This window comes from Olea europaea, chromosome 4, assembly GCF_002742605.1.
Source record: "Olea europaea var. sylvestris chromosome 4, O_europaea_v1, whole genome shotgun sequence".
NCBI classification, from domain to species: Eukaryota; Viridiplantae; Streptophyta; class Magnoliopsida; order Lamiales; family Oleaceae; genus Olea; species Olea europaea.
In genome coordinates, this window is record NC_036240.1 from 12,326,751 (window position 1) to 12,351,858 (window position 25,108).

The 25,108-nt window shown below is 34.8% G+C and overlaps 2 protein-coding genes across 2 annotated transcripts; both read right to left on the reverse strand.

Moving 5' to 3' along the window:
- Window positions 1-6,602: 6,602 nt before the first annotated feature.
- Window positions 6,603-7,058, reverse strand: LOC111394085 (protein transport protein Sec61 subunit beta-like). The gene has a single exon (XM_023019865.1). The coding sequence runs from the start codon at window positions 7,011-7,013 to the stop codon at window positions 6,678-6,680; it is 336 nt and encodes a 111-aa protein (XP_022875633.1). The 5' UTR covers window positions 7,014-7,058; the 3' UTR covers window positions 6,603-6,677.
- Window positions 7,059-10,291: 3,233 nt separating this feature from the next.
- On the reverse strand, window positions 10,292-21,063 carry LOC111394086 (MLO-like protein 6). The gene is given in 12 exon segments (XM_023019866.1): window positions 10,292-10,399; window positions 11,347-11,520; window positions 11,613-11,653; window positions 11,809-11,858; window positions 11,950-12,044; window positions 12,132-12,206; window positions 13,213-13,301; window positions 13,419-13,479; window positions 13,572-13,688; window positions 13,800-14,050; window positions 14,140-14,200; window positions 20,933-21,063. Coding segments are annotated over 12 exon segments (1,245 nt in total). The 5' UTR covers window positions 21,056-21,063.
- Between the last annotated feature and the right edge of the window lie 4,045 nt (window positions 21,064-25,108).

Here is a 25,108-nt window from a genome sequence, read left to right on the forward strand (position 1 = left end):
AAGGACAGTTTCTATATCTGGTAAAACGGCAATAGAAATGGATTTTTGTTTATTTGCACGTTAGGACAATTTCACAATTGGTCCTCAACCTTTTACTTTAGCATGAGTCAAATATTTTAAAAAAAATAGCAACATAATCCTCAATTTTTCCGACAATGTACACATCGGGGATTTTTGTCAAATCGTTGCGTAGTCTTCACAAAATATGCATGAATTCAAAACTTTTTGATACTTGATCAAGTTAGAAAACAAAACTTAATTTCATATGGTTTAGATATGAAAAAGTCACATGATAATCTACAGAGATTTAGACAGTATTCTTCATTGAGTATAATAGTTCAAATATAACGAATTAAGACTAGCTTCCATTGCTCTTAATTTACTAAGTAATATTCACAAAGTTCAATAATAAATTTTGAATACATTTTAAAGTCATGTGTCCCCAACCAACATATGGGTGTCAAGTGAGACGAACCACTCCTCGACTCGACTCACCCAACTAGCAAGCAAAATAGCAATTTTCTCGTGCTAGCCACTCATCCATGACCCGTGAGTTGGCTGGATAATGAGTAAAATATGCACTTCCAATATAAAAAGTTGTGCCAATCATACTTTAGTTGAACAATCAGACTCGTCCCATTTAACATCGTTGAACCAACCTTCCCCATTAAGACCTAAAACATCAACAAGTAATATGTATCAAATATTAAACGGTATAAGAGTGGCTCCAATCTGAAGCCATTGCAATTGCTTCTCCTACAAAGAAGAAAGCAATTTCGACCCCTAATTTATAGAGGTCGTAACAAAATTTCCAATTTTTTTAATTGAAATATATCTTTAACCTTTAAAACGAAGCCACTGCAATTGTTCTTCCCTACAATAAACCATTAAACCCAATCCACCAACCCGCTTGGAGTAAAGTTGAGGCTCGAAATCCTTTTCAATAATAAAAAGAGCAGTCTCTTTACAATTTGTTAATGACAATTATTATAGATGACAAGTTGTAGCCATTGACAGAACTTATTATAACAAATTGTTATCACAATTACTGGTACTAAAAGAGGAAGAAAAAAAAAATGCTGGAAAAACTCCAGCGACGTTCTGATTTTTAATGAAAGAACGAAGGATCTCTGTCCAACCTCAACTTATACCAAGTAAATTGTTCGATCATGAATGAAGTTTTCACCAGGAAATTTGGTCTTCAGCTTTGCAATGAAGACTTGCAGATTTGCTCTGAAATGCTTCTCCACCATCTCCACCAATATTCATATACTTATTATCACTCCGTCAATATCTACATTTTAACCCAAATTAAATTAAAATTTACTTTATATGCACTTTAATCCCTAAACTTTCAAAACATTAAAATATAGCATACAAAAATTAAATTCCATTCTACCAAAATTTTTGGGACATTACATTAAATGTTTAACCCTGCAAAACTCGATATTATACATGCACCCTATAATTGAGTTTGATATTATGATGAAATGAGTTAATTCATATGCTGGATAAGTTGATAGATTGAACGTAGATTCTATGCTTAAAACTATTTTAAAGTAATGATCCGTAAACCAAATTTAACATAGTTTGGAGGAGATTTTACTGTTGTGGGAAGATATGGATGTGAATGTAAACTTCTTCCATGAAAAAGTTATGTGTGGATTGTCTTAGACTAATATGATAAAATTGGGTGAAAATCTTAAGTTAGAGGTCAGTTTGCTTGAATATGTATTTGATAAGGGATATTGCACTATTCAAGGCATAAGTATTTCTTGAAATGTGAAACTTCTCTTTAAAGCCTTTATGATTGGAGTAATTAAGCCTACAATAGTATCTAAAAACCTGGTATCCTAAAGTTATTTTACTTAGAAGTCATCGACCTAAAACTCGATACAATGTCATTTAGAAAACAATCAAAGATGAAGTTGCACTAATAAAAATTAAAATTAAAAAAATGGAGGTTCTCTTCAAAGACTTTTTGACTTGGGCTATTAAATCTATATGGGTGTTTGAAATTTGGTGTCCTAAGATGATCTAATTTAAGAGTCATCAGCTTAAAGCCTACGACGTGGATCATCTAGAAAGCTTAAAGAAAAGAATGCAAAAAGAAAAAATACTTTTGAAAATAAGAAAAAGCAAGTGCATAAAAATGGCAGAAGGACTAAATGCCTTGGTTAAAGCTCAAAACATTTGTTTGAGAAAATTTGACTCTTGATGAAAAATAATTAGCCTAGTTGAATCCTAGAGGTCGAAGCAATAAAATAATTGGAGAATCATTGTTTATTGATGTGTTGACTTGCTACTAGTGACATTAATTTGAACTAGAGGAGGTAAGGATAGTAGTGAGAAATATAATCTTAGATTACACATTAGGAATCTGTGAAAAGAAAAAAAAATTAGGTGTGTGAATCATACAAGAGATGAAATGACATATTTGATCATGGAGGATAGGGAATTAAAGCAACTTGTAGATTCATAGTTGACATTCTTCACACACATGAATTTTGCACAAAAAGAGTGTATATTGATTTTGGTATTGTAACCTAGAAGCTGTTCGTAGATTTTAACATCATAATTTCAAATCTTGAGGTAAAAAACCAGATTATCTAATCAAAACATTTTGTGTGTTTGCTAAGTTAGGTTATAATTTTGTTTGACATCAAATTTTTAATTTTAGGGATGTTTGATAAATGTATCTTATACACTTATTTGTACCTAAAAATATAAATATTTAATAGTTCTTTTAAGTAATTATTAGGGATGACAGTTTGAACCGTTAAAATCGAAAATTGCGGTTAACCGAACCGAATGGGACAAAAAAAATCGAACCGATGGTGCAATAGAGCGGATATGGTATTTGATTTTAATGAACCGGTTCGTGGCGGTGCGGGTATGGTATTTATGCCGTCAAATCGAAATTGAACCGATTACCCTCTTAAAAAAATCATTCTTTTATTAGGGATGACAAGGTTTAGTGAGAAGAAAGTTGACGAAAATGTACATTTTTTTTTATTTAAATCTTAGTTAAAACCATTCTAGATTAGGTAATATCGTTGTATTCTCTACTTATATTTTTTATTTACTATATAGAAATTAATTTTGAGTGCTGATCTATGCTAGTAAGAGTTGTGGAGAGGAACGAAGATTGAATATGGGTTAAGGTTAAAACTTTTGAATTATTGAGCATGAATCAAGTAACTACAATGCACAAGAATCAAGAATGAAGGAAAAGTTTAGTATTGTTATATTCATAATAATGTTTGTTAAATTTGTATTTTGCACTTGGAATTTGGGATAATGTTTGGATTTTCGTTTGGAATATTGTGTTTTTGTTTTCATTGATTCTCTTTTCATAAATTGGTTTATATCAATTTGACGGATTGACGTACAAAAAATAATTTATTTTCGTGGTTATTAACTGAATCGAGTCGAACCGAGATACGGATCGAACCGAATCAAACCGATTTACTTGGTTATGATGCGGTTATGGTATGACAAAAAATTTGACGGTTCAGTGATGGTTTTGAGCGAACCGAACCAAAATCGAACCATTGCCATCCCTAGTAATTATAGCCTAATTTATTGTATATTTTATTTATTAAGTAAAACTCGATGATTGAAAGTGAAATTGAAAGAAAGAAGCAAAAAATGGCAAAATACAAAGTTTGATGACCAAATTGCGAAGATCCAATGGTTGATTCAGACCATGAGATGATATTTTGAAGATTGCTAGTAGTCAATTGGATGAAGCTAAAAGTCAAAAAAAAAAAAAAAAACAATGGAATATGATTAGAATATTACCATAAATCGATTTCAAATCACACAAGATGTCTTCCTGATTTTTAATCAAAGATTGAGACCTATTTTTGGTATAGTAAATGTTCGAATTGAAAACATTTTACATCTAACAAAATTGTAGCCCTTTGAATTAGTTTTTTAATGCAGTTTGAATTAATATAATCGATTATTGGAAGAGAAAGTTATGATAAAAATACTGACTGATGTGCAAAGACAAAAAAATCCACAGCGAAGGCAATTTTCCTTTTCCGATTCGAGCTCTTTTGAAAACCAATTTGGACGTGATTTTCAACCAATTTTCAACTCCTACAAATACCTAACAGTTGAATACATTCTTCTAAACCTCTTATATACATTTTATACTCCAAAACTCATCAATTATTATCATCAAATGAGAAAAATTCATAATTTTTGTGAGAGAATTGAAGGGAACTTGCAAGAATTCAATAAAGCAGAGTTTCAAACTTGATTTTTGGGTAAAGAAGAAATGGAACAAGTTGAGATTCATTAGGAAATCATTGAAGAAATTCAAGATTTCAAAATTCATGTTCATCTTCTCAATCTATCAAAAATCCAAGTTATGTCTTTTCACGTAAATATGATTTCTCGTCATTTCAATATGTTAGGCTTTTTTTATACATTGCTAGGATGAGATGAACCATTGTTATGATATTTTTAGTTTTTAATTAATTATTTTGGCTTTAATTTGGTTTTATTTGTAGATGTTCAATATCTTTTTTATCGTTCTTTTCAATTGCTTGATCGCCAATTGAATTGATTGTGGATTTTATTGATATCGAGAGAGACAATAATGTTTAAATACAATATAATAAACATTGTAAGATTCGAAGATGGTAGAAATATAACTTTATGTTTTATATAGTTTCAATAGGTGTTCTAGCAATTGTTAATGCATTTATCATGATTGTATTTTTAATCAAGAGATAGAACAGTTACACGAGAGGAATATATTTGATCACTGTCAAGATAGGCTTTCAATTAAATTAGGAATATTGACCAACATGAATAATTTTAAATTGTCATTTTGACTGTTACACTAAAATGGAATAACAACTGGGGTTCAACATCTTAGTAATGTATCTCAAATATTTGAAAAACATATTTAGTTGGTCTCACCAGTTTAATTGATAATTTAGGGATTAATATAGAAAAATTATAACAATTTGTTTGGTATTCGATTAAAAGCCATTCGAACGCTCCTATGTAAATGTTCAAATGCAAGACAAAAAATTACCAGGAAATGCATTATAAAATCAATTTAGAAAGCTAAAATGAGATAGTTGATTGGCAAGTAGATGAATAGAGGGACATTGTACACATGACGAATGACGCAAGGCGCAATGTAAAACAAACTCGTGTAAATTTCCATTATGAAGAGATCGTGTACGAAGCTGCCCAAATCAAAATGTCATTTGGCAAAAATACTGCGACGATTAGGGACGTATATAAGGGGATATAGTCCAATCCCCAGTCCGGTCCTGGATTTATCCCTGACGACAATACAATGTAACTTTATCCGATTTTTCAAAATGCTCATCAAGCATCATGTACAACATAAACTAAAATGAGACGAGCATAAAGAAAGAGAGTGGTGAAACACAACCAAATTAATCAGCGAGAACATAGTCTAAAGCATTGTTAGACATACGGAAAGAAGTTAGCAATACATTGATAAAGCCATGTCAAACAAAAAACTGATAATCACAATAAAGACAATTAGAAGAGGCAGGGAGGATGATATGATGTACCAAAATCTGTTTGAAAACAATTCAACTTGTAGAAGCAAAAACCTGCCAATACCGACCCATTACCTATTTGGTACAACAATTTGACAAACAAATGAAGCCATAAACTTTTGTAAGGCATAAAATTTCTGAACTGTAACAAACTTTATCCATTAAGGTAACAGGACCGGCAATTTACATAAAATTAGACCCTATTTGGCAAGTTTAGCAAGGTGGAATAGACCGTATTCAACAATATTAAGAAAAAAAATGCAAAAAATTATTACCGTTGCATTTCTGTAGACCAAACATGCAGCATATGTAGGCAATAAGACATTAAGCCCATGTTCAAGTCCTATTTGCGATTTTATTTTATTTTATTATTATTTTTTTTTTTTTTTTTGGGTTGTAAAAAGTAATTATTTTGGACAATATATGATTAAAAATCAAGATTATTTCATTAGTAGAATGTGCGGCTGAAAATGAGTTTGAGGAAAAATGAGTTTTAAAGAATGTGGGTCAAACAAAGACTTAATATCTCGAGGAGAGTTACTAGCCATTGAATCATATAAACATGAAAAATTAGCTCAAGGCAACTAAACTATTACCTGTAACCTATTAGTGCAGGGAGCCCCATAAATTTTCCATTTATGGACAATTAATAATGTCCAAACCACACAAACTTGGGAATTCTATCCATGTACAAAATATAATGGAACGAAAACTTACGTTAACATCCATATTTAAGCAAGACTGTTACACAATCTACAAAAATTAATGCATTCACAGTAACAATTTACAAAAACCTGCTAGCTCAAGTTATTTTCTAGAGTTTAGAGGTCATAATCCAATATAGAATTCCATCACACTTGTATTTACACGGATTAAAATTTCCAATGCAGTGTGCTAAATCAATTCGTATTATGAAGTTAAAAAACGCAGGGAAACCGCGGTAAAATTATTTGAACTAAGATTAGTTTCATGTATGATCAATATATATATATATATACACACACACACAAAACATAAAGAAAGCTAAGATCTTCTTTTATCTGTCCTCCAGGAGTTAGAAACTTCTACAAAAGCTAAAAACCTAACGTGGCACACTGGCTCACCGAAATACCTATTTTACTAAACAAGCTGCTTCGAATTCGGGGATCCGAACATGTGAACTGAACATCCGTGAGTATCAGGCACCAGGTCTAGATTTGTAGCGATAGAACTGCTGAAGATATGAAGCGCAGTATCAAAGCCGATGAAGCAGAAGCTCATGACAATGACGACCTGGGGCCTGATCTTCGGTCCCGGAGCATCGTCCGTGTAAAACCTCAGCATGTTGCTACCTGATGCTCCTCCGCCCACGCCAGAGGAGAAGGAATTGGATAAGCCGGCTCCTAGTATGCGGCGGCGCATGTGGACAGTCGATCCACGTGGGCGCATGATCACGGTTCTCGGTCCTCGAGGCATGGTGAATTGATGATAGCAAATTTCTGTTAAGAAGTGTTGTTGAAATCAATAAAGGAAGAGTTGAAATGAAAAAGGGAACGGTAATCGTGAGTATGGTCCATGCGACCGCATGGGCCATATAGCCATGCGGCCACATGGCTATATGCCGAGAGTTTGAGGCTCGGCTTAAAATAAACCATGCGACCACACAGAGTTGCAGTACATGGTACATTATTTTTTACTGTTATGTAGCTGTTTTTGGCCGTTGTAAATTCAAATTTGGTGGCCTTTCATACATCTTTTGGCACCATTTCAAGCATATGGTCAAGGCCTCTATATATAATCCTTTAAACTGTTTACCAGAATTTCCTTAAGCATCTCATTTAATTAGGAGAGAGGACAAATATCGTTTGAGAACAACGATATCATGATCGGACCTTCGATTTTATTCTTACAAGTTTCTGGTTTTGATTCATATCTTGCTGTCTTTTTCTTTTGGTTTCTTCTTCATCACTCCATTGTTTCCAACAGTTTTTGCAAGTATTAGGTGGTAGAACGGTGTGTGTGAGTGAGAGAGAGAGAGAGAGAGAGAGAGACCGTGGAGATATGTCCGAAGGGATTCCTAAGCGAAATAGTTACTTTTGTTACAAACTAGAGAGGGAGAGAGGGAAAAAAAAAAGAGAGAGAGAAAATGTAAGAGTCAAAACTTAAGTGCATGTAGTGTTAAGAATCAAAATCTCATATTTATAGAGTTCAAAATAAGTGTTACAATTGAAATAAAATAGATCTTTTAGTCCAAAATAAGAGTTGTAATTAAAATAAAATAGATCTTCTAGTCCAAAAATAAGAGTTAAGAGTTACAATTAGAATGAAGTAGACCTTCTAATCAAAATAAGAGTTACAATTAGAATGAAAAAGATCTTCTAATCTAAATCAAACTTATCTATGTATCATGATGATACTAAATATAATCATTGATAATTATCTTATCATTTTACAACAACTTTTTATTTTTCATCGGTAAAAGTTTTTATAAAAATAAAAATATCTGTCTTGTAAGAACTCTATTAGAAAGCTTCAAAATGTATCAATTTAGTCCCTGAACATTTTTTTTTCTTAGTAGATTTGTTTCAGTTAAGTTGCTATTTACATAAACCAATAAGAGTTTAATGATGCATCTAACTACAAGGTTTATCTTGCAAAGGAAGTTAACAAAAGACAAAAAGGTTCGTTCCACATTATTTTTAAAAAGTCAAAATAAACTTTTGAGATTCAGAATTTACTTTTGAATTCCTTTGATTAATTTTATAAAAGTGTTTCTCGTAATTAGAAGAGTTTTTAGAAAATAAATTGGTCAAACGTAACTTCCTCTAAAAGTAGTTTTAAAAAATCAAACTCTTTTAAAAACTTGTTTATAAACAAAAATGATAATTTTCTTGGAAAGCAAAAACAAGAATCATGCAAAACGGACCCTAAATGCAATACATGATTTCGTTTCAAAATATTAGTAGCATTCATTTATATTTAGTCCATATTTGGTATAGATTAAAATCAAATTTTTAGTAGATTTTTACCACAAAAAAAAGAGGTGATAAAATGTAAAGTTGAAAAGATGTGCGTTCAATGAAATATTTGGATAAAATTAGTTGTTGACTTTCATTTGAAATTTTTAATAACTTTTAGTCCATGTTTGATGGTCATTATTTGATTAAAATAATGTTTTGAATAGTAAACTTTTTAAGATATGTGGTTAAAAAGTATGAAAAAAATTGTGAATTTACGTACAGAATATTTTATTGTGTGAATTTGTGATTAAAAATGAATATGTAAAAAAAATAATTTTGACCAAAAAAAAAAAAATCACATCAAACATGTGCTTAATCTCAGGGGCTTAATGTGAATGTTAGTTTCTTATACACTAAAATTTAAAATAGGGCGGCTCCAAAATTAGGGCAGAATAGAGCAATCCCTAAATGTCAATACAATTAACCTCATGTTTGATTTAGCTAAAAAACTTGATAAAAATTTATGTCATAGTCAATAATTAATTTTAGTCTAACATTTGGTGAACCTATAACTTTCATCAACTTTTCAACCACATACTTTATCAAATTTTATATATACTAAATATCTTATTTTTAACCAATCAAAACTGTGAATCCTTCATTTACCATAATATATACAAGCGTAACTATAATACATTAAAAAAAATAAAATCAGAAAATGATTTCTTTTACCCAAATTTATTTGCTTGTCCTTTTATCAAATGAAAATTCCTTATTAGGCATGCCAATGCTGATCTCATGCTGCTCCTCAGGTGGCTGGGGCTGCGCGGCCACCCTAGACGAGCTCGTCTCATAGTGGAGCTGAGCCTCGTGTTCTATATAAACTAGCTCAATCTGCTGGTGGGAAGTCGAGGATCCATCGCCTTGATGGAAGCGCGTGGAGATGGCGATGGTGAACCATCGGTTTCCAATTGATCCATGTCAAAGTTTGATTTTCTGGGAGATGTTTGGAGACTGTCCATTTCGCCTCTGTAGTGTTGCAAAAGATGGATCGGGAAGGTTCCATGGGAAGGCGTCGCGGGCCTGCCTGACATTGGTGATGCCATGCCTGAATTCTTGCTTTGCTTGATGTGTTGTGTGGCTCTGTGGTGCCAGTTTTTTAGGGCTGCGACTACTCTTTCATTGAATATGGTTGGTTTCATCGTCGATCCCATCTGTTCAATTATGCGTACAAGAGTTAGTATCGACAAAAATAATGCCATAACTATATGGATCAAATTTTTAATTATGAACCATTAAGACTAGTTTCATCTTAAAATGTCAATATTATTAAGAGCAGTAATCCAGCTTATATATGTTGGTCTATATTTCGATAATCAGTCGTGTGAGATTTATTCCCTAGCATACCATGATTGTAGCTCGTTTGAATAGTTGAAATTCTGTATTCATTTGAGTTTTATTCGGATCAAATTACTTGTTTGCAATTAATGTGCTCCGATACTATAAATAAAATTTGGAGTTTCATCTTAATAACTCAACATTTTTAAAAGAAGTGGCTCATCCCTCATACATTAGTCTACGATAATTAGTCGATTTGAGGTTTTTGTTTAACATAAACATCGTAATTATCTGAGTAACAAGGGCATAAAGTGGGAGCGTTACATAACTGCATAGAATCTGTATCCCTGTGAATGAAATTAATAACGAGAATTTATCAAACTTTAATTGAATAGTATTAATAGAAAAATAAAATAAATAATATCAAGAATGAAGTAAAATATATATAAATGAGGCTCACCCCATTGATATTCTGATGATTATATCCTCCACTTGTTCATGGAAACAAGACCCCAATCCGAATTCTAACCAAGTCCAGGCAAAGAATGCCAATTGAAATGCATTCTACAATGGTGAAAGAGTTTACTTATAAGTAAATAAGTAAATTTTGAACAGATGAATTTACTTATTTTTAAAGTAGCTGTTAAAATGGTAACATTTTTATCAGGGAAAAAAATGTATCTAAAAATGTTTGAAAATAAAACTTAGTATATTTGACTGAATTAGAACCTTAGTCCAAGATGCTATTAGTGTTGTAATTCGGTGTTCAATTTATAATGATGATATATTGAAATGATAATATATCCATATGAGTGTATAGAGTAAGTATCGAAATACCAAAAACAAAATGAGAAGAAAAAATGGATAATCTAAAATTTTGGGCTAGGCAAGCGTCGCTTTCAATAACGCAAGGCCAAAACCTTGGCTTGGGCGATTGCTCAAGCCAATTTTTTAACCATTGGATTTGAAACTTTTTAGTTCGTTTTAGGCACATTTTCATGAAAAATTGCATCTTTTCATGAACCTGAGGCTTTTTCGTGGTGTATAATTAAGAATCTATATATATGAGATAGATTTCATTTCCCTACACAATTATTATACCACCAACAATTAAAATCATTCCATTCATATAGAATTTTATAAAAGTCTCTTTACATATTCATCATTTTGAGTGTTCTTCAAATTTTAAGGAGAAAATAGTAGTGTTTGATGTCTTTGTTCTCCTGAGACTTGTTAAATCCTACAAAATATTTGCTGTGAGTTCTTTTAAACATAAAAACTATCCTAGAGAGGCAAATTTAGTTTGAAAACAGTGATTACATGTTTTTCATTTTTTGACATTTCTCTTTTCTTTGGTTTATTTTCTACATTCTTTTGTTACGATCAAGTTTTACCAACAATTAGTGCATGACATAATTTTTAAGTTCCAAGGACTAAGAGATTAATGAATAGTAATCAGCTTTAAGGAAAAAAGGAGACGAAAAACTTGGTATGAAGAGAAAAAGACGCACTTGAAATAGGACGAAAGTGATAAGGAATAGTATGAGTCGTGGACGATTGAACCAGAAGAGATCGTCTCCGGGTTGAACTACAGGCACGCCTTTTACTACTTCACCTCTCTCTTGAATTCTCAGCCCCATTTCCGTTATTATCACTTGTAGTTTGGTCCCCACCAGCAAGATTATCTGCAGTTTCATTCAAGGTATTTTCAGATTAATTGGCTAAAGAAACGTAAAATGTCAACTTAAGGGCATGTATATGGGAATTGTTTACTCACAATCAGTGGGATAAAGGGTAGTCATAGATAGGTATACCGGCCTTCCACAGAGAAAAAGTTCAGATAAATAATTAAACCAAGAAATAATATTTAAAATCTCGTCTAGTGTTCTTTGCGTTGTTGAATGTAGCTAGTCGAACATAAGATACATTGTCTGTACTGATGGTCGATATAAATAAATAATTTTCAGACTCACCATGTCCATTGAAGAGGAAGAAGACCACAGCCAAGAACCAGATTGGAGGACTGGAAAAAGGAATATAAACATGAGTATTTATTTACAGTAGAAAACCAGTAAAACATAGACAAAGTGAAAGCCAAAATGAGGAGTACCAACCTTATTCCGACTACTACTTTGAAGTCCTCTTCCAACGATCTGTTTATATACTTCTGAAAAACAAATTTGTTGTGACTTTGAGGTGCCAAGTGAGCCTGAGACGTTACACAAGATAAAAAAGTGAGTAGTATTAGAATTTAGTGTAAATACTTTTGTTGGACGCGAAATATAAAAGTAATTACCATGATAAATCCGTGTCGTAGGGTCAAATAATCAACTTTTTGTACAGACCTAAAAAATTGCCTGAAGAAGCAAACCTGCCGAAAAATAAATGGACGAATCGAGCGTCACAGCAGCATTAAAGTTACGAAATTTACATTCTACTGAACATTACAAGCAATAATCTAATAAATTTTGAGGACACAAGAAGGAGATTCTTGCTATTCCCTTCTTTTTCCTGAATTTTCTAGTTGAAAATTTATATAATCTAGTACACGTGAAATTTTTTGAAAATAGTTACTATTAATTAGAAAATGACTATATCTATAGAGTCGATAATTTTCAGTAAGATAATAATCAGGTTTCCTAAATAAAAATTGATAATATACATTCTCATTAATTCTCGACATTTTATTAATTGTCTCCAACGAAGGTATAAGGAAGGTGTAAAGGGATTTATTTCACCCCTACATTTTCAAGTAAGCAAAAAGTACTACAAAGTACAAATACAAAAATGCGACAAAATATTTGTTTCTTATTTCAAAGTACACTAACAAAAAATTTGGATAAACCATTACCAGATGTTCTAACTAATAGAAAATAGAAGACAAAAATGCAACAGAAAAAAAAAAAGGAAAAAGAAAAAAATTGAAGACACAAGTACAACAATAAACAAAATTAAGGACTTTAATGTAATTAAAAAGTTGTGTAAATATAACCCCATTATATATATATATATATATATATATATTTCTTTTACCAAAAACAGCAATTTTGTTATTGAGTCAGGATTTGGCATCAACCTCTATTACATAAAGTTATCAAGTTGAGTCTAGAGGTTTAGCCCCTGTTTAGTTTAGTTATAAACTAAATTTTTAGTAAATATTGATAAAAGTACATAAAATATATGATTGAAAAGTTAATAAAAGACGTAGATCTCATGAGCTGCATGGTAGAAAATGAGTTTGAGGGCTTAATTCACTGCATATACAGGAGGCTTGAAGGAGACAATCTCACTGTACGATAACTTTGTTAACCCCCTCCCCTCCCAAACACCAATTCTAGTTAGTTCAACGTTAAATTTGTAGCCAAGAAAGTACTCACAATCCAAAGTAGAACTGTGGTTTTGCTCCAGAAGCTCATATGCCTTCTTCCAAATGACGTTTCTCTAGCAAACCTGAATCTCTCGGGATCTGTCAAGTTTAGTCATGACATTTCAATTACCATGTCGATACATATATGTCATTCTCGAAATGGTATATCTTATCATATGTTCTTTTAGTCGAGTACTCGAGTTCTAGTTTGGTTACCGTGTGAATACTGGTAATCAATGGTTCTTGTTTCCTTTTCCCATGCTTTCCATTTTCTCATCTGAGATGAACAAGTTATCAGGTCGTCAAGAATTAATGTAAAATTAATTGTATACACAAATATCCAGAGAGAGAAGATTAAAATTTTGATACCTTGAGTCTTCCCAAAGCCAGGATGAGTATACAATAGAGGACATGAAAAACAGCCAAAACAAAGATGAAAATATGTAACTTATGTATGCCGTCCGTCGACATAAACGGGACTTTTCCCTGCAGAATTTTAGTCAATTTTCAAGTCAGTTTTTTAGCGAATTTCAAGTGTTTATTTTGGAATTATTCGAAGTGCGAAAATATTGACTCCTCAAACTAAACAAGTCGTGCCTTCTCTGCACATTTGTCTGTTCCTCCACCAGCCAGCACCCGTCTAATACTACCGCTGCCGCCGCCACCAATCATCAGAAGTTTCCGGCGAGATTCATCTTCAATATTATCAGTGTTTTTATATTTATCGGCCTCTCGTTTTTTGCTGCATGGGTGCCACGTGTCTCCAACTTTCTTCGATATACATGCATTAGAAATTGTACCTTGTCCTCCTGTTAGCAGCAAGGATATAAATCCCAGCAGCATCAACTCTTAATCCACCCAAAAAAAAAAAAGGAATTATCACCGAATTTTTCAATGATCAAATCAGAGATAAAGTAGTGGCCAAAAGTTTGTTCACGTACCAGATTTGATCTTTCGAATGATTCATATAGAGCCCTTTTATGTTTCTTCTTCAACCACTGCAAGAATTTAAAATTTTGATTATTTTAGCAAAAAACTATCTACGTAATGAAAATAAACAATGCGTGCTTACCTTATTGGATAATTTAATGCTCTAAATTATTGGATCTTTTATGTTAAATCATCAAGAAATACAAGAATTAAAGCGGAAGCGTACCTGAATCAGACGTGGTTAATGCAACCAAATCTACTCGCAGTCACCTTTTCCTCTCTGTGATAGCATGCAGTAGAGAATGAATAATACGTGCGTGTGATCTGGGGACCATAACCTATTTATATAAAGACGCCCTTTAACCTAATCCGGCCCATCATAAAATTAGGACTTGGGTCCGGTCTCTACACATATGTAAACTCATACTTTAATTGGATACATGAAAGCTCAAAATCGAAGCCTTATTAGATCACTTTAATTGGGTTCAATTGAATTCGATAGCCTATAATTTAACACACAATTATTCATATATAATAGCTCATCTATTGATTAAAAATCCTTACAATCTCCCACTTGGACTATATGTGTCACCTTATAATTGTGCATTAAACATAACCTTATGAGTACTCAGAATTTTGCTTTCATTACCGAATGTATCTCCAAACAATCCCGTTCATCAATCATGTCAACATAGGATCAAAGCGGTTTTCTCTACTTTCACGTAGCTAAACCCATCAATGGTCACGTATATCAATATAAACGAATGACATGGATCAAGCATGGATGTGAAGCATGAAAATTACATGTAATGTGATCTGTAACATGCCTATTTCTAACTGGTCCACCTTAATATCTTAGTGAGATCATTTTAAACAAGTTCAGAGATAATTAACCAAATAACTTTATAACTGAAAATAACTTTAACCTTAACTTTAAACCGTATTCAAAACAACAATGCATGTGTCCAATATGAAAAGCAAAAAATACGAACTCCCACTGAAACTAGATATCCTCAAGAGACATTACACCCATATGAGCAGCGTGCTCATGAAAGACCTTGGGTATCAATCCCTTAGTAAGCGGATCCGCAATCATGGAGTTTGTCCCAATATGCTCTATTGACACCTGTCCACTCTGAACTCTTTCTTTAACAACCAGGAACTTGATCTCTATATATTTTGACTTCGCAGAGCTCCTGTTGTTATTAGAATACAATACTGTTGATTTATTGTCACAAAATATCTTAAGTGGTCTTTCTATATTGTCCACAATGCGCAGCCTAGTGACAAAATTATGCGGCCATATTCCATGATTTAATGCCTCATAATACGCTATAAACTCCGCTGTCATGGTAGAAGTAGCTATGAGTGTCTGCTTGGCACTCTTCCATGAAATAGCACCTCCAGCAAGCAAGTAAATATAGCCTGAAGTGGATCTCCTACTATCTTGGCATCCTACAAAATCGGAATCAGAATAACCAATGATCTCCAACTGATCCGATCTCCTGTATGTAAGCATGTAGTCTTTTATTCTCTGTAATACCGCATGACCCGTTTAGCTGTTTTCCAATGATCCATTCCCGGGTTACTTAAATATCTCCCTAGCATCCCAACAATGTACGCTATATCCGGAAGCGTACAAACCTGAGCACACATCAGACTCCCTATAGCTGAGGAATAAGGAATCTTCTGCATTTCTTTAATTTTCAAATCATTTTTAGGGCACTGACTTAAGCTGAACTTGTCTCCTTTAGCCACAGGGGTGTCACATGGTTTACAATCTTGCATGTCATATTTTTTAAGTACCTTTTCGATATTTCTCTTTTGTGATAATCCAAGAATACCCCGAGAACAGTCTCGGTGTATCTAAATTCCTAATACAAAAGAGGCATCACCAAGATCTTTCATCTCAAAATTCTTTGCTAGAAATCTCTTGGTTTCGTGCAATAAGCATATATCGTTGCTGACAAGCAATATGTCATCGAGATATAAAATCAAAAAAATATAATTGCTCCCACTGAACTTGTGGTATATACAATCATCGACTGAATTCATCTCAAAACCAAATGAGATGATCACCTGATGAAACTTGTAATACCATTGACGAGATGCCTGTTTGAGTCCATAGATGGATTTCTTTAATTTACAAACCATTTACTTTGCATCGTCCGATACAAAGTTTTCTGGTTGTACCATATAAATTATTTCATCAATGTCACCATTGAGAAACACTGTCTTAACATCCATCTGATGTAGCTCAAGATCGAAATGCGCTACCAATACCATTATAGTCCTGAAAGAGTCTTTCGAAGAAACCGAAGAGAAAGTCTCTTTATAATCGATGCCTTTTTTCTGTATAAACCCCTTTGCGACAAGACGAGCCTTGTACCTCTCTACATCACCTTTTGAATCCCTCTTGGTCTTAAATATTCATTTGCAACCAATGGATTTCGCACCTTCAGGCAATGGAACGAGGTCCCATACGTCATTGTACTTCATGGACTTTATCTCTTCATTCATAGCATCGAGCCACTTTTGAGAGTTAGAACTTTCCATGGCTTGACAGAAGTTGATCGGATCATCTTCCACCATTCCAATGTCAACTTCATGTTCTTGAAGAAATACGATGTAATCATTCGAAACTGCACTTATCCTCTCTCTAGTGGATCTTCTTAATGGCATTGGTTCTTGAGGCTGTAGAGTTTGTTCTTCTGGAACAATTTGTTGATCTTGAGAGGGAGGTATAACATTAACTTGATCCAGAGTTGCTTCTTGAACAATATCAGGGATAGAAACATGATCATTATCAATGGCAATTGGAGGAATTTCAACATATTCCTCCTCAAAGACAAAGCCTGTAACCCTTTCTCCCCCTGCAAACTCAACATCCTCAAAGAACCTAGCATTTCCTGTCTCGAGAATTGCCTTAGTTGTGGGATCATAAAACTTGTAACCCCTGGACCTTTCAGAATATCCAATGAAATAGCAACTGATGGTCCTTGCGTCCAATTTTTTTTCATTTGGCTTATAGGGCCTTGCCTCAGCTGGACATCCCCAAATATGTATATGCTTCAAACTAGGCTTCTTGCCCGTCCAAAGCTCATATGGGGTTTTATCAGTGGCCTTAGTTGGAACTCTGTTGAGTATATAAGCTGTAGTCTTTAATGCTTCACCCCAGAGAGATTCTGGTAAGGTAGAATGACTAATCATACTTCTCACCATGTCCTTAAACGTTCTGTTTCGTCTCTCAGCAACACCATTCATAGTGGGCTAACCCGGCATAGTGTACTGTGGGACGATACCGCATTCCTCTAGGAATTTAGTAAACGGTCCTAGACGATGTTCACCTGAACCGTCATATCTGCCATAGTATTCACCCCCACGGTCAGATCTGACGCTTTTAATCCTTTTACCGAGTTGGTTCTCAACTTCAGCTTTATAGTTTTTGAACACATCTAGTGACTGTGATTTTTCATGAATGAGATATACGTAGCCATATCTTGAAAAATTGTCTATGAACGTTATAAAATATTGTTGACCATTTTAAGAACCCGTAGGGAATGGTCCACAAATATCCGTATGTATAAGTTCTAAGACGTCCGAAGTCCTATTGGCTTGAAATCTCCTTTAATTGGCTTGTTTTCCATTTATACAGTTGACACACAAATCATAATCTGTGAAGTCAAGAGGGTCGAGAATCCCGTCAGACACAAGTCTCTCAATTCTCCTTTTGGAGATGTGACCTAATCTCTTATGCCACAACGAGGCACAATTCTCGTCGTTTAATTTTCACTTTACACTTCGAGTACTTACATGCAAGGTTTCATTATAAGAAGCAGTTGTATCAATTGAATAAAGATTATCATAACCTGATAAAGAACCGGAACCAACCAATTTTGAATCATGAAACAAACTAAATTTTCAATTTCCAAATGAACAAGTATAACCAAATTTGTCCAAAACAGAAATAGAAATCAAATTTCGTCTAAAAGACGGTACAATAAATGTCTCAACAAGATCCAAATAAAATCAAGTCTTTAACAATAATCTAAATTTTCCTATTGCCTCTACTTCCATTCTTTTGCCATCGCCAGCATAGATGTATCTTTCATCATCACTTGGTTTTCGGCAACTCAGGCAACCCTGCATAGATATACTGATGTGAGTTGTTGCACTAGAATCTATCCACCATGTATGTCTAGGTACCAAAATTAAATTAACCTTAGAACAAATCAAATGAAGAAGAGTACCTTTCTTTACATGTCATGCGTGGTAATTGGTGCAATTCTTCTTCTTATGACTTGCAGCTCCACAGAAGAAACAACTACCTTCAGTTGGTTCCTTGTGCTGTTTCTTTTGCGGTGCCGTACCGTAGCTTCCTTATTAATCTTTCTTTTTTTTTTGCTTTTGTCCTTAGAGGTGGTGGCCAAATGAGAACTTTCTGTCTTCTCATGCTTCAGTCTTTCCTCTTCCTAGACACAGTGTGAGATGAGCTCATTAATGGACCATGAATCATTTTGACAGTTGTAGCTCACCTTGAATTGACTGAAATGTGCCGGAAGGGATATCAGAACCAAGTGCACCAACAAGTCTTCAAATAAATCCAACTTGAGTGCCTTTAGTTTTGAAGCAATGTGAGACATTTCCATAATGTACTCCCAAATGTTTTCTTTCCCTTTATACCTCATTGAGACAAGATTTGCGAAAAGTGTACTTGTTTCAGCCTTTTCATTCTTGGCAAACCTCTTCTTAAGGTCCTCAAGGAAACCCTTAGTCGTAGTCACCTTATCGGACATAGCGCCCCGGAATGCTTCTGGAATAGCACGCTTCATGACCATTAAGCTTATGCGGTTCGATCGTTCCTACTTTTCCATCTCCCTCGTGTCATCAGAGGTACTCTTATCAGCAAGTGCAGCAGGTTGATCGACCCATAAAGCAAGGTCTAGGTTCATGACTCCGAGAACAATCATAACGTTCTCTTGCCATGCCCTGAAGTTTGTGCCATTTAACATTGAAATTGAATTGATGCTAGCAGAGATATTAGCAGCAAAACCTGAAACTGAATCAGAGAACGTTTATTATGAATAGCTCACATGAATATCTTTAATATGCAAATAATAATATTCTCAAATACTGGTAGGGCCCGTCACAAGATACCAAGCACAACATCAATATCTAGTCTTTGGATAGAGATATTGACTTATAAGCGGTACTCTTGGCGTAGTGATTAAACATTGACGATAAAACAACTTGTCAATCAACAAACCTTTCTTTGGACCGATTTATTGATCACACTTAAACCAAATAATCGTCACACGTTTATCACCACAGGTGCACGTGTATTCAGCTAAATATTAACCTTCCTTTGGGCCGACCAATATTCCCATGAATAACACATGCACAAACACTTTTTAAAATTCTAAGTTAGTCAATTTTCACAAGAGAGGTTGCTTTGACAACATGTTGCTTCAATTAACCAACTTTCGAATATTATATCTCTTAAAAGAGTCCTTAGTACCAAAATTCGAGAAAGAGAATCATCAGTTTTGCATATTTTGATTAGTTTTAAACTTTAGGGGCCTTAGGATTAATAATTCAAAACTTTAAGGGGACAAAATTAATTAATTTCAAACTTTAGGGGTTGAAATTAGAACAAATTTTAAAACTTTAGGGGCCAAAATTGACCAATTCAAAACTTTAGGGATCAAATTTTGAAAATTTGAAACTTTAGGGGTCAATTTGAATTAATTATGAACTTATGGGGCCAATTTGAACTAGTAATTAAAGTTTGAGGGCTTTAAATATAAATTCAGAACTTTAATGGCCCGAATTAATTAATTTTAAAACCTTAGGGACTGAATTATTAAATCCGAAACTTAAAGGCCCAAAACTTAATATAACTTAAAGGTTAGGGACTCAAACCTTAATTTTATAACCCTAACCCTAATTGCAACTAAGGACCTCAAATCATCTAATTTACAGAGGAAGCCCCCGTCCCCAAAACAACCGAAAACTGAAAAAAAAAACCCTAGGAAAAATTTCTTCTTCTCTTCTTCTTGGCGGCGCCGGCGGAACCAATGGCGCCGGGCTGCTGGCCGGCAACAGCCCCAAAAAGTTTTTTTTTTTTGAAAACTGAATCTGAATCTGATTTCAAAATCCATAAAATTCCAAATCTGAATTTTCTCAACCATTAATTTGAATTACGAAAATAACAATTATACCGCAAAAGTTTTCAAATTCAACAAAATATAAATCCTAAACTATCAAATCTGAAAACTTTACAAAATATTGCAAGAACCAAATTAAATTATTCGATTCTTAATGATTCAACATGAAGAGGCTCTGATACCACTTGTTGGATAATTTAATGCTTTAAATTACCGGATCTTTCATGTTAAATCATCAAGAAATACAAGAATTAAAGCGGAAGCATACCTGAATCAGACATGGTTAATGCAATATGAATTTCGCGGTATAGTTTTCCAAATCTACACGTAGTCGCCTTTTCCTCTCTGTGATGGGATGCAGTAGAGAATGAATAATACGTGTGTGTGATCTGGGGACCATAACCTATTTATATAGGGACGCCCTTTGACATAATTCGACCCATTATAGAATTAGGATTTGAGCCCGATCTCTACACATATGTAAACCCATACTTTAATTGGATACATTAAAACCTAAAACCGAAACCTTATTAGATCACTTTAATTGGGCTCAACCGAATTCGATGGCCTATAATTTAACACACAATTATTCACACATACAAACTCATCTATTGATTAAAAATCCTTACATGCCTTTCCAGTAAGATGGATAATATGCTCAATGACTATTGAAACTGAAACCAGAACAAAATAGACTACGGCGACAGCCCAAGTCGGTGTTTCCTTCAACGATCTTCCTCCGCTTGCTCCGGCCATTTTCGAAGTTTCTCAAACTCTAAAACACTCGGAAATTCAATCTCCAATCTTGCAGAAAGAACAGATTATTTGGAAGGTATAAAATCTTGGAAACTTTCTTTCAAATTTATCGAGTGATATATTGTTACAGATTAGACCTAATAGACGTAAACTATATACATAAATTGGCAAGGGTGTATCGAGGAAAGAAGGTTATGAGGGGAAAGTGTATTCATGATTTTGACTGTATAAACGCGTAAAAGGTATTGGAATCTGTTGACTTTCTCAAATTATTTTTAAAATAATATCATGATAAGTTCAATTAAATGCGAAATTATGTGATTCATTTAATTGTTTTATTTAATGATACTTAATGTTATCTAAATTGATGTTGTAAAATTAATGGTCTTAAATAGTATTGCTTTTATTTTTAAGGTTTGGAGTTCCTTAAATTGGTGACAAATTAATATGTTATAATAAACCGTTAATCACTTCCCTAGTTGAATCCATAATTGTTGTACATTAGTTAACGCATTCATAATATCACATTCGCAAAAGCAAATGATTCGAGGCTTTCTTTCTTTTTCTTTTTGGGATAATTGCATCTGAGGCTCCAAACCTTTCAAACAGTGGCAAACTTTTCCCTAACTTTTCAATTGTTGCAATCGTCACCCCAAACCTTTCAAATCGTAACAGCCGAGGCCCCAATAAACGGTTTTCATCCAATTTGGCGTTAGTTGACCAAAAAAACTAATTTTTGACCACCTTCTAATCAATTTTAAAAAGGCAAAATAGTGCTTTAATATTTTTTCCATAAAATAATTAAAAACATAAATCAATAATAATAATAATAATAATAATAATAATAATAATAATAATAATAATAATAATAATAATAATAATAAAAAACAAATAAAATTTAAAAAATAAAAGAAAAACTATCTTCTTCATCAACTCCTTACCCCACCCCGATAAAGGAAGAACCCACAAATCAACCAAAGACTCTAGTTTCCTTTCTGAAAATGAAAATGAAAATGAAAATGTTTATGGCCTTTATGGTTGTTGACATCCGAACTCCGATCTAATAAAAACAGTTCGCTAACCCCACCTCAGTTAAATGTGAGTTCGGTCCTTACTCCCAGGTCAGACAATCCCGCTGTTATCTCAAAAAAAAATATGATTACCCCCTGTCACATCACCCTATCAATCAAATACACTTGGCACAGGTGACATCATCACCGCCCGGAACAACCAATCCTAAATCCTTAACCTCCAGCCCCTTGCAGGTCATTATTACCTGGGGAAAATATTGACACATGGCCACCGGCCTCATCGACCAATCACAAGAAAATTCGGCGACCCGAGTTCCGAGCTCGATACTGTTGCTGATTTGACTGATTTGATGTAATGTCGGCTGAAACTATGTATAAATAGTTGAATATGACTCTTGTAAAGGGCAAGTGATTTCATACAACAACTCAATGCATAATTACACTCTTTAAACATATTTTATGGTCTTTTTTCAATAATAAATAGCCATTTTTTTCTTAATGTTGGCTTAAGATTAGTCTTGCTAATTTTGACGTCAAGAGTTTGGCGCTAGAAGGATGACCCTAATTGTGAAAAATAGTCTCATTTTCTCCACAAAATTCGAGAGCCATGAGTCATAGGTCAAGTTCCAGAAATCCATTTCACACCCACCCTCATGAAACGAATACACCACCAAGTTCTCCACGACGGTAGGACCCTCAAACGACCGCCATGAGGGAAACTTGTACCAACCATCAACGCAATTCCCGGGGAGTGCGTAAGGCAAACGTATGGGAATCCGAGCTCATTCTACTAGACCCGCGGACCAGGATCGAAGGAGGAGAACCCCTCGAAGAACTAAAAGGAGTTCAAGTCTGTGCCAAGGACCTAACAAAGGAGCTCAAAGTCAAGCGCGAGCTGCAGCCATCTACCCGAAACGAAATTGTGGCCTTCCTTAGACAAAACCTTGATATCTTCGCCTGGAATCACGGGGACATGAGAGGAATAGACCCCAACATCGCATACCACAAATTACAGGTGGATCCTTCAGTTCAGCCAAAGCAGCAAAAATGACGATCTCTGAACCCTGAAAGATATGAAGCACTCAACAAGGAGGTGCAAAAACTGTTGCATAACGGTTTCCTCCGTGAGGCCAAATACCCGAAATGGGTCGCAAATCCGGTCCTTGTGAAAAAACACAACGGAGATTAGAGGGTATGCATAGTCTTCACCGACCTCAACAAAGCATGCCCAAAAGATAATTTTCCTCTGCCAAGAATAGATCAAATGGTGGACACCAATACCGGACACAAACTACTCAGCTTCATGGATGCGTATTTCGGATATAACCAGATACCGATGTATGGCCCAGATCAAGAATATACCTCGTTTGTATCTGACCGAGGTCTTTACTGCTACAAAGTAATGCCATTTGGTCCCAAAAACGCTGGTGCGACCTACCAACGACTAGTGAATTCCATGTTTTCCCAACAGATCGAAAAAATAATAGAAGTGTATGTGGACGATATGTTGGTCAAAAGCATCAAGGCCAAGGATCACTGTCAGCACTTGACCGAGATGTTTGATATGCTGATGAAGTATGGAATGAAGTTGAACTCAAGGAAATATGCTTTCGGGGTCAGCTCTGGAAGATTCCTAGGTTACATTGTGAACAACCGAGGAATCGAGGCAAATCCTGAAAAAATACAAGCTGTCATCCAAATGAGGCCTCCAACTAAACCTAGAGAGGTACAAAGTTTAACCGGAAGAATTGTCGCCCTCAGCCAGTTTGTCTCCAAGTCTACGAACCGTTTGCAAACCCTTCTTTGACACGTTACGAGGAGGAAAGAAGTTCGAATGGACCAAAGAATGCTAAGATGCCTTTAACGAGCTAAAGAGACAACTAGCTCAGCCTCCGTTGCTTTCAAAACCTAAGGCCGGTGAGGTCCTAAAGCTTTATTTATCCGTTTCAGAACATGCCATTAGTGTGATTCTAACCCGAGAAGAGACCGGTGTTCAACACCCAGTCTATTACGTAAGCAAGGCGCTTCACAAAATCGAGCTCAGATATTCACCAAAAGAAACTGGCATTTACCCTGCTGATGGCCGAGCGAAAACTAAGGCCATATTTCTTGGAACACCCCATTGAGGTCCTCACCAACTCTCCAATAAGGCAAACACTTCAAAGACCCGACACTTCAGGTCGGATGGTAAAATGGGCAGTCGAGCTCGGACAATTTGACATAAAATACACGCCACGTTCCTCCATTAAGGACCAAGCACTCACCGACTTTGTCTCTGAGTTCTGCAACGTCCCAATTAAGGAACTACAAGAAGAAACCCCATGGAAACTTTATGTCGACGGTTCATCCACCGGAGAACAATCTGGGACAGGCGTCGTATTAATCAGCCCTGAACATCGCATATTCTGTGAAGCCTTACCATTTAACTTTAAAGCCTCAAACAATGAGGCATAGTACAAAGCTCTCATTGCCGGCACAAGGATGGCCTCAGGGTTGGGGATCTCTGACCTGATCATACATAGCGACTCTCAACTAGTCGTAAATTAGGTCAACGGTGTATATATAGTGAAAGAAGAAAGAGTTGACAACTATCTACAAGTTGTAAGAAAAGAACTTGAAAGGTTCAACACCACCGAAGTCAAGCGAATTTCTCGATTTCAAAACGGTCATGTCGAAGCACTGGCCCGGCTAGCCACCAGTGAGGAAATTGAAGAATTTGATAGCATCCCGTGGGAAGAATATCCCTACCGTCTACCGAACTGGACGAAGTGGTCCAAATGATGATAGACCCTAAACCAACCTGGCAGGATGAGATCGTCACCTACTTATAAATCGGGAAATGTCCCGAAAATTTTGCAGAGGCTAGAAAGCTTCGAATCAGGTCGGCCAGGTATACATTCATTGACGATGTACTATACAGACGGGGAAATTCTACACCTTTGTTAAGGTGTTTAAACGAAGAAGAAGCTCAGCATACCCTGCAAGACGTTCACGAAGGAATATGTGAGAACCATTCAGGAGG